This window comes from Siphateles boraxobius, unplaced genomic scaffold (genome assembly GCF_051911475.1).
Source record: "Siphateles boraxobius isolate OS27281-9 unplaced genomic scaffold, OSU_SipBor_1 7, whole genome shotgun sequence".
NCBI lineage: Eukaryota > Metazoa > Chordata > Actinopteri > Cypriniformes > Leuciscidae > Siphateles > Siphateles boraxobius.
Window position 1 is genome coordinate 22,972,618 of NW_027509197.1, and position 14,045 is coordinate 22,986,662.

The following is a 14,045-nucleotide window of genomic DNA, read 5'->3' on the forward strand; positions in this document are numbered from 1 at the left end:
ATTTCCTTTTTAGGAATAGAACTGGACTCGGTGACCATGACGGCTCGTTTATCGACACAGCGCGAGCGCCGTGTTCGCCACCTAGCCGCATCTTTCCAGAAGGGCAGCTTTCTCCCTTTGAAAACATTTCAAAGGATGTTGGGCTGTATGGCATCAGCTGCAGTGGTGCTCCAGCTGGGCCTACTGCGCATGCGCTTGCTCCAACGCTGGTTGAACGCTCGCGCGCCTCGCCGAGCCTGGGTGTCTGGCGGCCAGAAAATCAGAGTGACTCAGACCTGCATAACAGCTCTGCAGCCCTGGTTAGTGGCCGATTGGTACCAGCATGGAGTAATGATGGGAACCATCTCTTATCGGAAGGTCATCTCGACAGACGCGTCCAACTCGGGTTGGGGCGCGCTGTTCGAGGGCAGACCGGCCTTTGGCCAGTGGTCAGAACAGGAGAAGGGTTTTCACATAAACTGTCTGGAAATGATAGCGGTCGAGAACGCGCTGAAGTGCTTCCTCCCGTTTATACAGGACCAGCATGTTCTTGTCCGCTCGGACAACACATCTGTGGTATCCTATGTAAACCGTCAGGGCGGTGTCAGATCCAGAAATCTCTGCAATCTGACGGAACGCCTCCTTATTTGGTCACAGACGAACCTGCGCTCGCTGAGGGCGGCGCATGTGCCTGGCAATTTGAACGACGGCCCAGACAGACTGTCCAGGGACAATGTTCCCCCAGGGGAATGGTCCCTGCACCCCCAAACGGTCCAGAAACTGTGGCGCCTATTCGGCAGAGCGGAAGTCGACCTGCTTGCGTCAAAAGACAACGCTCAATGCCCGATGTTCTTCTCGAAGGACGAGGACGCGCTGGCCCAGGTTTGGCCCAGCCTCCCGCTATATGCTTTCCCTCCGGTCTCTCTGTTGCCACAGGTGATCAAGAGGATCAGGGAAACGCGCCACTCGGTGCTCCTCATAGCCCCGCGTTGGGAGAATCAGACTTGGTTCCCGGAACTGGCACGGCTGTCACATACAGCTCCGTGGCCGATTCCGGTGAGGGCAGATCTCTCTCAAGCTCGCGGCACGATCTGGCATCCCCATCCAGAGCGCTGGTCTCTGCATGCATGGTTGATCAACGGGTACTCGTTGCCCTGCCAGAAGGAGTGATGAACACGATCACGCAGTCTAGAGCCCCTTCCACGAGAAGGCTCTACGCGTCTAAATGGTCGGTGTTCTCTGGATGGTTCACCGACAGAGGTCTGGACCCGCGGACATGCGGGGTGGCGCATCTGCTCACTTTCCTACAAGAGCTGTTGGATAAGGGAAGATCCCCATCCACGCTCAAAGTTTACGTGGCGGCCGTAGCAGCATTCGCGGAATCGACGCACGGCCAGTCACTGGGAAGACATGAGTTGGTCATCCGCTTCCTTAGAGGAGCTAGAAGGATGAATCCGCCGCGCCCCCCGTCGGTTCCCATGTGGGATCTTTCACTGGTCCTCGAGGCCCTGAAAGCTTTTCCATTTGAACCACTAGACTCCGTGGAGTTGAAATATCTATCACTAAAAGCCGTTTTTCTGACTGCACTGTCGTCAGTAAAACGTGTAGGGGATCTGCACGCGCTGACTGTCAGCGTGTCGTGTCTTGAGTTCGGACCAAATGACTCTAAAGTCATCCTCAGACCTAGACATGGTTATGTCCCTAAAGTGATGGGCACTCCATTCAGAGCGCAAGTTATTTCGCTGTCAGCTCTGCCAGCATCTGACAGCGAAAGTGATGTGAATCTCCTCTGCCCTGTCAGAGCGCTGAGGGTTTACATTACGCGCTCCGCCTCCTTCAGGCGTTCGGAACAGCTTTTCGTTTCGTTTGGTGGGCGCGCCAAGGGGCTTGCCTCCTCGAAACAGAGCCTGTCCAGATGGATAGTGGACGCTATAGCGGCAGCTTACGCGTCAAAAGGCCTGCAATGCCCTCTGGGCATCAGGGCTCATTCCACGAGAGGTGTGGCCTCGTCGTGGGCATGGTCCAGTGGAATTTCTATCCATGACATATGTGTAGCGGCGGGCTGGAGCTCCCCGTCTACCTTTGTCAGGTTTTATAACCTAGAAGTTCCTGCCTTGCAGGGTAAACTGTTGTCAGTCTGAAAAGAGGTGTATTCTGCCCAGATCTCCTGCTCAGATCACGTTCATGACTCAGCTCTCCTGGTTGAGCTGCACTAAGTAGGGTATGTGCCATATGACTATACAGACCGGCGCGCTGCTCTGTATTCCCTATGTGTGCTTATGTACAAGTGATGGCCCGCGTGGCTGGCCACCTTATTTTTTCCACTTATGGGGTTCCCCTTAAGCTCGGGGTCTCATGTGGATGCTTGGCGCGCACGGCGTTGACAAAGTGTTCCCGTAGCGTAAGCTAAACTTACGCAATACGAGAGAACCTCTCGTAAGAGAACGATACTCGGTTACTAACGTAACCTCGGTTCTCTCTAGAGAGGGAACGAGTATTGCGTAACCGGCCGTGCTCACGCCACGAGCGACTTCGCTTCAGTCGTCGAAAAACCAGAGAATTCAGCCTACAGCCCCTATTTTATACGCTAAGCCACGCCTATCTGGTGGGCTGTGACGCTATAAAGGCGCGGGCGCCCTTCATTGGGCGTGACGTCACGCCGGGCGCACTGGTAGGCTGCAGCAGAGCGCTGAGGGTTTACATTACGCGCTCCGCCTCCTTCAGGCGTTCGGAACAGCTTTTCGTTTCGTTTGGTGGGCGCGCCAAGGGGCTTGCCTCCTCGAAACAGAGCCTGTCCAGATGGATAGTGGACGCTATAGCGGCAGCTTACGCGTCAAAAGGCCTGCAATGCCCTCTGGGCATCAGGGCTCATTCCACGAGAGGTGTGGCCTCGTCGTGGGCATGGTCCAGTGGAATTTCTATCCATGACATATGTGTAGCGGCGGGCTGGAGCTCCCCGTCTACCTTTGTCAGGTTTTATAACCTAGAAGTTCCTGCCTTGCAGGCTAAACTGTTGTCAGTCTGAAAAGAGGTGTATTCTGCCCAGATCTCCTGCTCAGATCACGTTCATGACTCAGCTCTCCTGGTTGAGCTGCACTAAGTAGGGTATGTGCCATATGACTATACAGACCGGCGCGCTGCTCTGTATTCCCTATGTGTGCTTATGTACAAGTGATGGCCCGCGTGGCTGGCCACCTTATTTTTTCCACTTATGGGGTTCCCCTTAAGCTCGGGGTCTCATGTGGATGCTTGGCGCGCACGGCGTTGACAAAGTGTTCCCGTAGCGTAAGCTAAACTTACGCAATACGAGAGTACCTCTCGTAAGAGAACGATACTCGGTTACTAACGTAACCTCGGTTCTCTCTAGAGAGGGAACGAGTATTGCGTAACCGGCCGTGCTCACGCCACGAGCGACTTCGCTTCAGTCGTCGAAAAACCAGAGAATTCAGCCTACAGCCCCTATTTTATACGCTAAGCCACGCCTATCTGGTGGGCTGTGACGCTATAAAGGCGCGGGCGCCCTTCATTGGGCGTGACGTCACGCCAGGCGCACTGGTAGGCTGCAGCAGTTGCCCGCAGGGCAGCCAATGAGCACGCGAGATGGCCTGCTCTAGGTCTGCTAGCTGCTGCACTGCGTTGACAAGTTATACAAAATTAAGGATAATTTTTTGGCTTCAGTATCTCGAGAAGATGAATCTTTCCCGTAGCGTAAGCTAAACTTACGCAATACTCGTTCCCTCTCTAGAGAGAACCGAGGTTACGTTAGTAACCGAGTATCGTTTTCAAGACAGATGTCAGGGCTCCAGACTAACTTCTCCATTGGTTGCACTGATGCTACCAACTTTCTCAGTTGGTCGCACCAGCATATGATTTGGTCACACCTTTATTTATTTTTTTGCAACTTGCCATGGGATTAATCAATGGATGCTGATGCATAGTGTTCTTAATTTGCATACCCACGTTTTGCACTAATGTAAAAAGACTGACAGTGACAAGACCTCATGTTAGCAAAATGTTTTAATCTTTTAACTATCAGATATATTTATTTCCAAAAAACGTATCCTAAAATGTATTACCTGAATGAAATGAAATCGAATGCATCGTCCTGTGGAATCATTCATTCACAGACGGCATACGAAGATGTTCAACTAATAAAGATCTGCATCGCTGGCAAAAATATGATGCATTTTCAGATTTGCTTTCACTAGACTGTAGGTCCACGGCCTCTTCATCCAACGCTCTTGATGTTCTTAAATCTTCCTGTTACGATTCTGAGTCGAGTGTGAATTGAAAGCGCTTCAGACGATTCAGTGCGTGCAGGAAACTGAACAGATAATTCAAACTGATTCGCGAACTGATTTAGACAGGTCTAAATTAAACCGATAAGACAAGTCCTTGAACAGAATCGACTCAAAGGAGTGATTCATTTGTGAATTTAACATCGCTCATGCCAATAAAAATATACAGCACGCTTGGAATAATCAACGCATTTAACAATATGTATTGCATTAAAAATAAAGTAACGAGAGGAACGTCGCCCAACGTAACAAAGTAAAAGTACAGTATTTTCATTAGAAATGTACTCAAGTTAAAGTAAAAGTAGGCTACCCCCATTTAAATCTACTCTTAAAAGTACAATTTCTCAACAAAAAAAAAAATACTCAAGTAAATGTAACCATTTACCATCAGTGTGCAATGCGCGTGACATGTACATTCGTTAATAAATAAACTGTCTTGCGGAAGAACATTGTAGCCGGAGCTACTTCTCTCCGTTAATGTCTATGGAGAGTCACACGGGCACTGGGCAACTCCACAGCAGAGCCGACCCCGGGATAAAATAGTCAGACTATAAACACTTATAGGCGTACCGTAGTGATTCAGGATGTACTCGTTCATTTTGAACATAAGTTACGGACTGCAGCAGCTGCTGATAAAACGGCGTTATGTTGCGCATGCGTGGATTTAACTGAGTACATGACCATGCACTCGCACAAATGCGAACACATACAATTTTAACTCGAACATTCTCAAAAAACGGTCGCATATGCAACCATTTTGGTCACAGTCTGGAACCCTGGATGCATTTAAACATACATTTGGATAAAAATATTTGATAAATTAATAAATGTAAATACCTTAAAAATAAAGATATCACTAACATATTAACTCAAAATATAGCCTAATGAATATGTAGCCTAATACAGCACTCTGCTCTCTATATATATTTCTCTAGCTAACTAATAAGGTATGGACATTGCATGGCTTTCCTGACGTAAATGTAAACATTACATTGACATATTTTAATAGGGCTGTGTATCGCAAAGAATCTGGCTATACGATATGTAAGGATACAGGGGTTACGATACAATAGATTCATTGCCAAACCAAAGGGTCTCATATCTTCTAAACAATTAATTATACACCATATATTTTTTATATAAATTAATATCAATATTAGATTTTCTTTGTATTTTTAATTAATGCAGTATATGCAGTTAACTTAAAAATAGCCAGATTAGTGCCATCTGGTCAAATGTGATACCATAGTAATAGGCCTATTTTTAAACTGGGTTGTTCAAATTCTTGTTGCTGAGAAGTGTATTTTTAAACAGAATGACTTACTTTTATTAGGCATTGCATTTTGGTGTACATTTACAAATTATCAAAGACTACTTAAGTAGTTCAGATGTTATTTTTTTTGTTTAAAGGTACAATGTGTAATTTTTAGCGACATCTAGTGGTGAGGTTGCGAATTGCAACCAACAGAAGTTATGGTGGCCGACAGGAAATTATGTAGTCTGAAACAGCAGAGAGTAGCCAGTTAAACAATGAGGTTTCTTTACAAAGATAAATTAAGAAATTAGGTTTACTTAATTATTCAGTAAAGCGATATGTTATTGCGAATATTATTGTTAGGCTACTTGTCCATCATTGAGACAGTATTTTATTCATAGTTAAGTTGGCTTGTGAAAGCCAACTTACTGAAATCCTATTTAAACTTATTATTATTCTTTTTCTTCTTCTTTTTCTTAACCAAAATTTTCTGACTGCTACTCCTCCTAGAGCTTTAACTCTACAAACTCCAAACTCGGGTCAGACCTTCAGACTGTTCTGACTTAGTGTGCTATATCTTTTCAGACTGATTTGACTTTCAGATTTCTTAAAAATTAATATTAAAAATCATAAAAATCCCATTGACTTTCATTGCAACAGTTCAAATTGAGCCAAGGCTACGGTGGCCCAGCAGTGTACAACACAAAAACTCAAATCTAAACTCCCTGAAGCCCAAGACTCAATTAAACTACCATTCTATATGTACTAATGAACTATCTATCTATCTATCTATCTATCTATCTATCTATCTTTCTTTCTTACTAACTAATCTATCTTTCTTTCTAACTAATCTTTCTTCTTTCTTTCTTTATTTCTTTCTAACTAATCTTTCTTCTTTCTTTCTTTATTTCTTTCTAACTAATCTTTCTTCTTTCTTTCTTTCTTTCTAACTAATCTTTCTTCTTTCTTTCTAACTAATCTTTCTTCTTTCTTTCTGTCTTTCTTTCTTTCTAACTAATATTTCTTTTTTATTTTTTTCTTACTAACTAATCTATCTTTCTTTCTTTCTAACTAATCTTTCTTCTTTCTTTCTTTCTTTCTAACTAATCTTTCTTCTTTCTTTCTTTCTTTCTTTCTTTCTAACTAATATTTCTTCTTTCTTTCTTTCTAACTAATATTTCTTCTTTCTAACTAATCTTTCTTCTTTCTTTCTAACTAATCTTTCTTTCTTTCTAACTAATCTTTCTTTCTTTCTAACTAATCTTTCTTCTTTCTTTCTTTCTTTCTTTCTAACTAATCTTTCTTCTTTCTTTCTTTCTTTCTAACTAATCTTTCTTCTTTCTTTCTTTCTTTCTTTCTTTTTTTCTAACTAATCTTTCTTCTTTCTTTCTTTCTAACTAATCTTTCTTCTTTCTTTCTTTCTTTCTTTCTAACTAATCTTTCTTTCTTTCTTTCTTTCTTTCTTTCTAACTAATCTTTCTTTCTTTCTTTCTAACTAATCTTTCTTTCTTTCTTTCTTTCTTTCTTTCTTTCTTTCTTTCTTTCTTTCTTTCTAACTAATCTTTCTTCTTTCTTTCTAACTAATCTTTCTTCTTTCTTTCTAACTAATCTTTCTTCCTTTCTTTCTTTCTTTCTTTCTTTCTTTCTAACTAATCTTTCTTCTTTCTTTCTTTCTTTCTTTCTTTCTTACTAATCTTTCTTCTTTCTTTCTTTCTTTCTAACTAATCTTTCTTCTTTCTTTCTTTCTTTCTAACTAATCTTTCTTTTTTCTTTCTTTCTTTCTTTCTTTCTTTCTTTCTTTCTTTCTTTCTTTCTAACTAATATTTCTTCTTTCTTTCTTTCTAACTAATATTTCTTCTTTCTAACTAATCTTTCTTCTTTCTTTCTAACTAATCTTTCTTTCTTTCTAACTAATCTTTCTTTCTTTCTAACTAATCTTTCTTTCTTTCTAACTAATCTTTCTTCTTTCTTTCTTTCTTTCTTTCTAACTATTCTTTCTTCTTTCTTTCTTTCTTTCTTTCTTTTTCTTTCTTTCTTTCTAACTAATCTTTCTTCTTTCTTTCTTTCTAACTAATCTTTCTTCTTTCTTTCTTTCTAACTAATCTTTCTTTCTTTCTTTCTTTCTAACTAATCTTTCTTTCTTTCTTTCTTTCTTTCTTTCTTTCTTTCTAACTAATCTTTCTTCTTTCTTTCTAACTAATCTTTCTTCTTTCTTTCTTTCTTTCTTTCTTTCTTTCTTTCTTTCTATTTCTAACTAATCTTTCTTCTTTCTTTCTTTCTTTCTTTCTTTCTAACTAATCTTTCTTCTTTCTTTCTAACTAATCTTTCTTCTTTCTTTCTTTCTTTCTTTCTTTCTTTCTTTCTTTCTTTCTTTCTTTCTTTATTTCTAACTAATCTTTCTTCTTTCTTTCTTTCTTTCTTTCTTTCTAACTAATCTTTCTTTCTTTCTTTCTAACTAATCTTTCTTCTTTCTTTCTAACTAATCTTTCTTTCTTTCTTTCTAACTAATCTTTCTTCTTTCTTTCTAACTAATCTTTCTTCTTTCTTTCTTTCTTTCTTTCTTTCTAACTAATCTTTCTTCTTTCTTTCTTTCTTTCTTTCTTTCTAACTAATCTTTCTTCTTTCTTTCTTTGTTTCTAACTAATCTTTCTTCTTTCTTTCTTTCTTTCTTTTTCTTTCTTTCTAACTAATCTTTCTTCTTTCTTTCTTTCTTTCTTTCTTTCTAACTAATCTTTCTTCTTTCTTTCTTTCTTTCTTTCTAACTAATCTTTCTTCTTTCTTTCTTTCTTTCTAACTAATCTTTCTTTCTTTCTTTCTAACTAATCTTTCTTCTTTCTTTCTTTCTAACTAATCTTTCTTTCTTTCTTTCTTTCTTTCTTTCTTTCTTTCTTTCTTTCTAAGTAATCTTTCTTCTTTCTTTCTAACTAATCTTTCTTCTTTCTTTCTAAGTAATCTTTCTTCCTTCTTTCTTTCTTTCTTTCTTTCTAACTAATCTTTCTTCTTTCTTTCTTTCTTTCTTTCTTTTTCTTTCTTTCTAACTAATCTTTCTTCTTTCTTTCTTTCTTTCTAACTAATCTTTCTTCTTTCTTTCTTTCTTTCTAACTATTCTTTCTTCTTTCTTTCTTTCTTTCTTTCTTTCTTTCTTTCTAACTAATCTTTCTTTCTAACTAATTCTTTCTTTCTTTCTTTCTAACTAATCTTTCTTCTTTCTTTCTTTCTTTCTAACTAATCTTTCTTTCTTTCTTTCTTTCTTTCTTTTTCTTTCTTTCTAATCTTTCTTCTTTCTTTCTTTCTTTCTTTCTTTCTAACTAATCTTTCTTCTTTCTTTCTTTCTTTCTAACTAATCTTTCTTTCTTTCTTTCTAACTAATCTTTCTTCTTTCTTTCTTTCTAACTAATCTTTCTTCTTTCTTTCTTTCTTTCTTTCTTTCTTTCTTTCTTTCTTTCTTTCTAACTAATCTTTCTTCTTTCTTTCTAACTAATCTTTCTTCTTTCTTTCTAACTAATCTTTCTTCTTTCTTTCTTTCTTTCTTTCTTTTTCTTTCTTTCTAACTAATCTTTCTTCTTTCTTTCTTTCTAACTAATCTTTCTTCTTTCTAACTAATCTTTCTTCTTTCTTTCTTTCTTTCTTTCTTTCTTTCTAACTAATCTTTCTTCTTTCTTTCTTTCTAACTATTCTTTCTTCTTTCTTTCTTTCTTTCTTTCTTTCTTTCTTTCTTTCTTTCTTTCTAACTAATCGTTCTTTCTAACTAATTCTTTCTTTCTTTCTAACTAATCTTTCTTCTTTCTTTCTTTCTTTCTTTCTTTCTTTTTCTTTCTTTCTAACTAATATTTCTTCTTTCTTTCTTTCTTTCTTTCTTTCTAACTAATATTTCTTCTTTCTTTCTTTCTTTCTTTCTAACTAATCTTTCTTCTTTCTTTCTTTCTTTCTTTCTAACTAATCTTTCTTCTTTCTTTCTTTCTTTCTTTCTAACTAATCTTTCTTCTTTCTTTCTTTATTTCTTTCTAACTAATCTTTCTTCTTTCTTTCTTTCTTTCTTTCTTTCTTTCTTTCTAGCTAATCTTTCTAACTAATTATTTCTTTCTTTCTTTCTAACTAATCTTTCTTCTTTCTTTCTCTTTCTTTCTTTCTTTCTAACTAATCTTTCTTTCTAACTAATTCTTTCTTTCTTTCTTACTAATCTTTCTTCTTTCTTTCTTTCTTTCTTTCTTTCTAACTAATATTTCTTCTTTCTTTCTTTCTAACTAATATTTCTTTCTTTCTTTCTTTCTTTCTTTCTAACTGATATTTCTTCTTTCTTTCTTTCTAACTAATCTTTCTTTCTTTCTTTCTAACTAATCTTTCTTCTTTCTTTCTAACTAATCTTTCTTCTTTCTTTCTTTCTTTCTTTCTTTCTTTCTTTCTTTTTTACTTTTTCTTTCTTTCTTTCTAACTAATCTTTCTTCTTTCTTTCTTTCTTTCTAACTAATCTTTCTTCTTTCTTTCTTTCTAACTAATCTTTCTTCTTTCTTTCTTTCTTTCTTTCTTTCTTGAACACCCTAGCAACCACCCAAAATACCTTAAACACCCTAGCAACCATCCTAAATAGCGTAGAACACCCTAGCAACTGCCTAGCAACCACCCAGAACACCCTAGCAACCACCCAAAATACCTTAAATCACCCTAGCAACACCATAGCAACCACCCAAAATACCATAGAACACCCTAGCAACACCATAGCAACCACACAGCACACCCTAGCAACCACCCATAACACCCTAACAACCACCCAAAATACCTTAACACACCCTAGGAACACCCTAGCAACCATCCTAAATAGCATATAACACCCTAGCAACACCATAGCAACCACCCAGAACACCCTAGCAACCACCCCAAATACCTTAAAACACCCTAGCAACACCCTAGCAACCATCCTAAATAGCGTATAACACCCTAGCAACACCATAGCAACCACCCAGAACACCCTAGCAACCACCCCAAATACCTTAAAACACCCTAGCAACACCATAGCAACCACCCAAAATACCCTAGAACATCATAGCAACTGCCTAGCAACCACACAGAACACCCTAGCAGCCACCCAAAATACCTTAAAACACCCTAACAACACCATAGCAACCACCCAAAATACCTTACAACACCTTAGCAACACCATAGCAACCACCCAGAACACCCTAGCAACCACCCAGAACACCCTAGCAACTAATATAAACTTCAAACTACTTTGAAATTCAAACTAAATTTAAACTTCAAACTACTTTAAACTTTAAACTAATTTAAACTTCTAACTACTTTTAACTTTAAACTAATTTAAACTTATTTAAACTTTAAACTAATTAAAACTATAAACTAATTTAAACTTCAATTTACTTTAAACTTCAAACTAATTTACATTTTAAACTAATTTACATATTAAACTAATGTAAACTTCAAACTACTTTAAACTTCTTTAAACTTTCTGTTCCAAACTTTCACAAGCCAACTTAAAGTTTGTCTCGACGAACTTTTTCTAGTTATATATGATATTGTATTTGATAGGAATATATCCTCTTAAATATTACACAATGCACCTTTAAAATGTTGATGAATCTTTTGGCTCCACTAACCATTTAATCTCACTCTGCCTCTCTCTCTGTGTGTGTGTGTGTGTGTTTCTGTGTGTGTGTGTGAGTGAGTGAGTGAGTGAGTGAGTGAGTGAGTGAGTGAGTGAGTGATAGGGCTGGGACGGTTACCGCATTACTGCAATACAGCGGTCACGTGACTCCAACCGCGGGCCTGAGGTCGTCACAGTCATCACCGAAAAAATAAACGAAAAAAAAAATAAACCTTGGCCTGCACATGTGTGCACGTTGTGTCTAATGACATGGATTCATTGATTATAATGACATGGATTATGTCTAATGATATTGTGGCTTACATGGATTCAAGGTTTTCTAAACAAAACTTATCAAAAGATGGAGCAAATCCGACCTTTCGTGAGTTGAGGAGCGCAATGTTCCATGACGCATAATAACATTCCATTCATATTAGAGATGCGCGGATAGTCTATTATTATTTCATTAAGTAAATAGCCTATAACGCACATCGGCAAACCTGACCTTACCTGACTAGGCTACTGTAGACTAAAATGTTATCATTTCGTTTTGAATTTTGTTTAAAAGTAGACATTTAGGCCCAGCCTACGCAGAGTTTCGGTTCATTTGAGACGAGCTCCATTTCACGCGCAAGAGATCATACCTGCGCTTCCACGTCCTCCTGATTATATGTCTGCTATTTGCTTCTTATTTCTTAATTCCAGGCAATTCGTTAATGAAACAGTGATTAAAAATAAGGTACAATTTATACAAAACGAAATTTAATTTAAAGAAAGGCTTTCTACAAAACAAAACTTAATAAAGTGGTCAAAATCGTGTCTTACCCATCTTATGATCCTATCTTACTCATGCTGTTCACTCTTCATATAATCGACATAGATTAAATAAAAAATAACACTATATTATGTAAACATAAATATGGAGTATAATGACTGGCTATTTAAAGCGGTTTACCGCCATACAGCGGGAAAATCTTGCTTTTCAACCGCGGTTAGAAAAAATCCATACCGCCCCAGCCCTAGTGAGTGAGTGAGTGAGTGAGTGAGTGAGTGAGTGAGAGTCTTTTTTACACTCTTGTTGGTTGACAGTAAAACCCATGAATTGCTGTGTGGTTTTGCCTGCATTAAAGGATAAGAAATCTTTTAGGCCTTATTCAAAGTACAGAGAGAGCGATTAGAGGCCAGATGGCCCCGTATGTTTTCGAATCGCGGTACTTTAATGTCATAGACCAAACAGTTCGCGCAAGCACCACTTCATGTTGAACACACCAGGTGCTTCGTTTCTAAATGAATTCGCGTTTTGAGCGAACAATAGGATGAACCAATGATTCAATGGCCTATTCATAAAAAAAACAATTTACTTAATTCCTGAATGAATCAGGCGTTTGAACAAATCAAATGAATGACTCAATTACTTATTCATTTAGACATTAACCACCACCTACTGGCAGGTTTAGTTTCTTATTTAGAGTATCACTTCATAAATTAATTCCATATTTTGGGGGTTAGTTTGCCCAAAAATTTAAAATCTGTTTATTTACATGTATTCACCCTCAGGTCGTTTCAAATCAGGATGTCTTTCTTTCTTTTGTGTAAAATAAAAGATGTTATTCAACTGTATGTAACTGAATATATAACTGTTTTGGTCTGTAAATATATCTAAAAAAAAAAAAACAGCTTCTGAAAAAAGTGTGGCCCTTTGTAGCCCAAATGTTTGTGTGTGATAAATTCTGTTGAATCAAATAAAATACTTATTTCTATAGCTACTTTTTGTAATATCTAATTTTCATTTAACACAATTTCTCAGCCTACACAGTGATTTATCAGCTCAAATCAGCTGATCACATATCAAAGCAAATCTTGCATCCACTTTCTAGAAATCTTTTCGCTCTTACCGGGACTTGGGCAGAATCCATGAAGCGCAGGCCAAAGTAATCTTTCTCGACAACGTCCAGGTGATACATGATCTGCTCAAATAGCTCTGCACCTTTGGCTTTTTTCTGGAGAGAGAGAGAACATGATTTAAATCCTTACAGTCGATAGTGGGTTTAAGGTGTTTAAACTTATATTATGTAATATTAATTTACAATCAATTAATTAATAAATGCAGGCTAATTAATAAATTCAGGCTTCATTTGAGATTGGTATACACACGGCCTAAAGGTTTTGCTTTAGGTTTTTTGACAAAGCATTTTTCCCAGAGGCTAGTGTATTTTTCCAATAGTTTTCAATGGGAGCGCTGCTTTTTTTAAAAACCAGCAGCATAACGAGGTGCTGTCTATTTCATACTGAGAAATTCTACGTTTTTTTACCGGTCGCCGAGAGTTGAAGATTGTTCAACTTTGGGTAAAATGCAGAGCTCATCACTGTCAATTTTTACCCAGCCGTCCAATCACAGTGGAGGAGGAGCGGGACAAATACAACACTGACCAACCGCCACATCCTGCTTATACAACGCCAACATGGCATCAACAAGCATAATAACCTAAATTATTTAAAACAAGAGCCAGAGCAAACAGACCTTGCATCTACATTTTTTTAATATGAAACTATTTATATATAATTTATATGCTATAATTTATATATATATATATTTATATATATATATATATATATATATATATATATATATATATATATATATATATATATATATATATATATATATATATATAAGGGGTGGCACGGTTCACAAAACCCACGGTTCGGTTCGTATCACGGTTCTAGGGTCACGGTTTTCGGTTCTGTACGGTTCTTGTTGTTATTTTTTCTTTTAATCATTAACACTCCAGAAATGTACTTCAGCATTTGATACAGGCTATAGCTTAATTATCCACAATTCAGGATACAGTATTAAAAAAAATGTATATCATGTAATCATGCACAAACTGAATTTGACTTGACTTTAAGCACATTA

General features: G+C 37.7%; 1 protein-coding gene and 1 long non-coding RNA gene across 2 annotated transcripts in view; one reads left to right on the top strand and one right to left on the bottom strand.

Annotated features, from left to right (window-relative positions):
• The window catches only part of LOC143723180 (uncharacterized), a 292,525-nt gene that overhangs the window by 92,146 nt on the left and 186,334 nt on the right, over positions 1-14,045 (top strand). The gene's annotated exons all lie outside the window — the stretch shown is intronic.
• Positions 1-14,045, bottom strand: part of epb41l5 (erythrocyte membrane protein band 4.1 like 5) — a 74,282-nt gene that overhangs the window by 33,322 nt on the left and 26,915 nt on the right. The window contains exon 3 of the mRNA XM_077215176.1: positions 13,024-13,128. Within this exon, the coding sequence (XP_077071291.1) occupies positions 13,024-13,128 (105 nt within the window). The remainder of the gene's footprint in view (positions 1-13,023; positions 13,129-14,045) is intronic.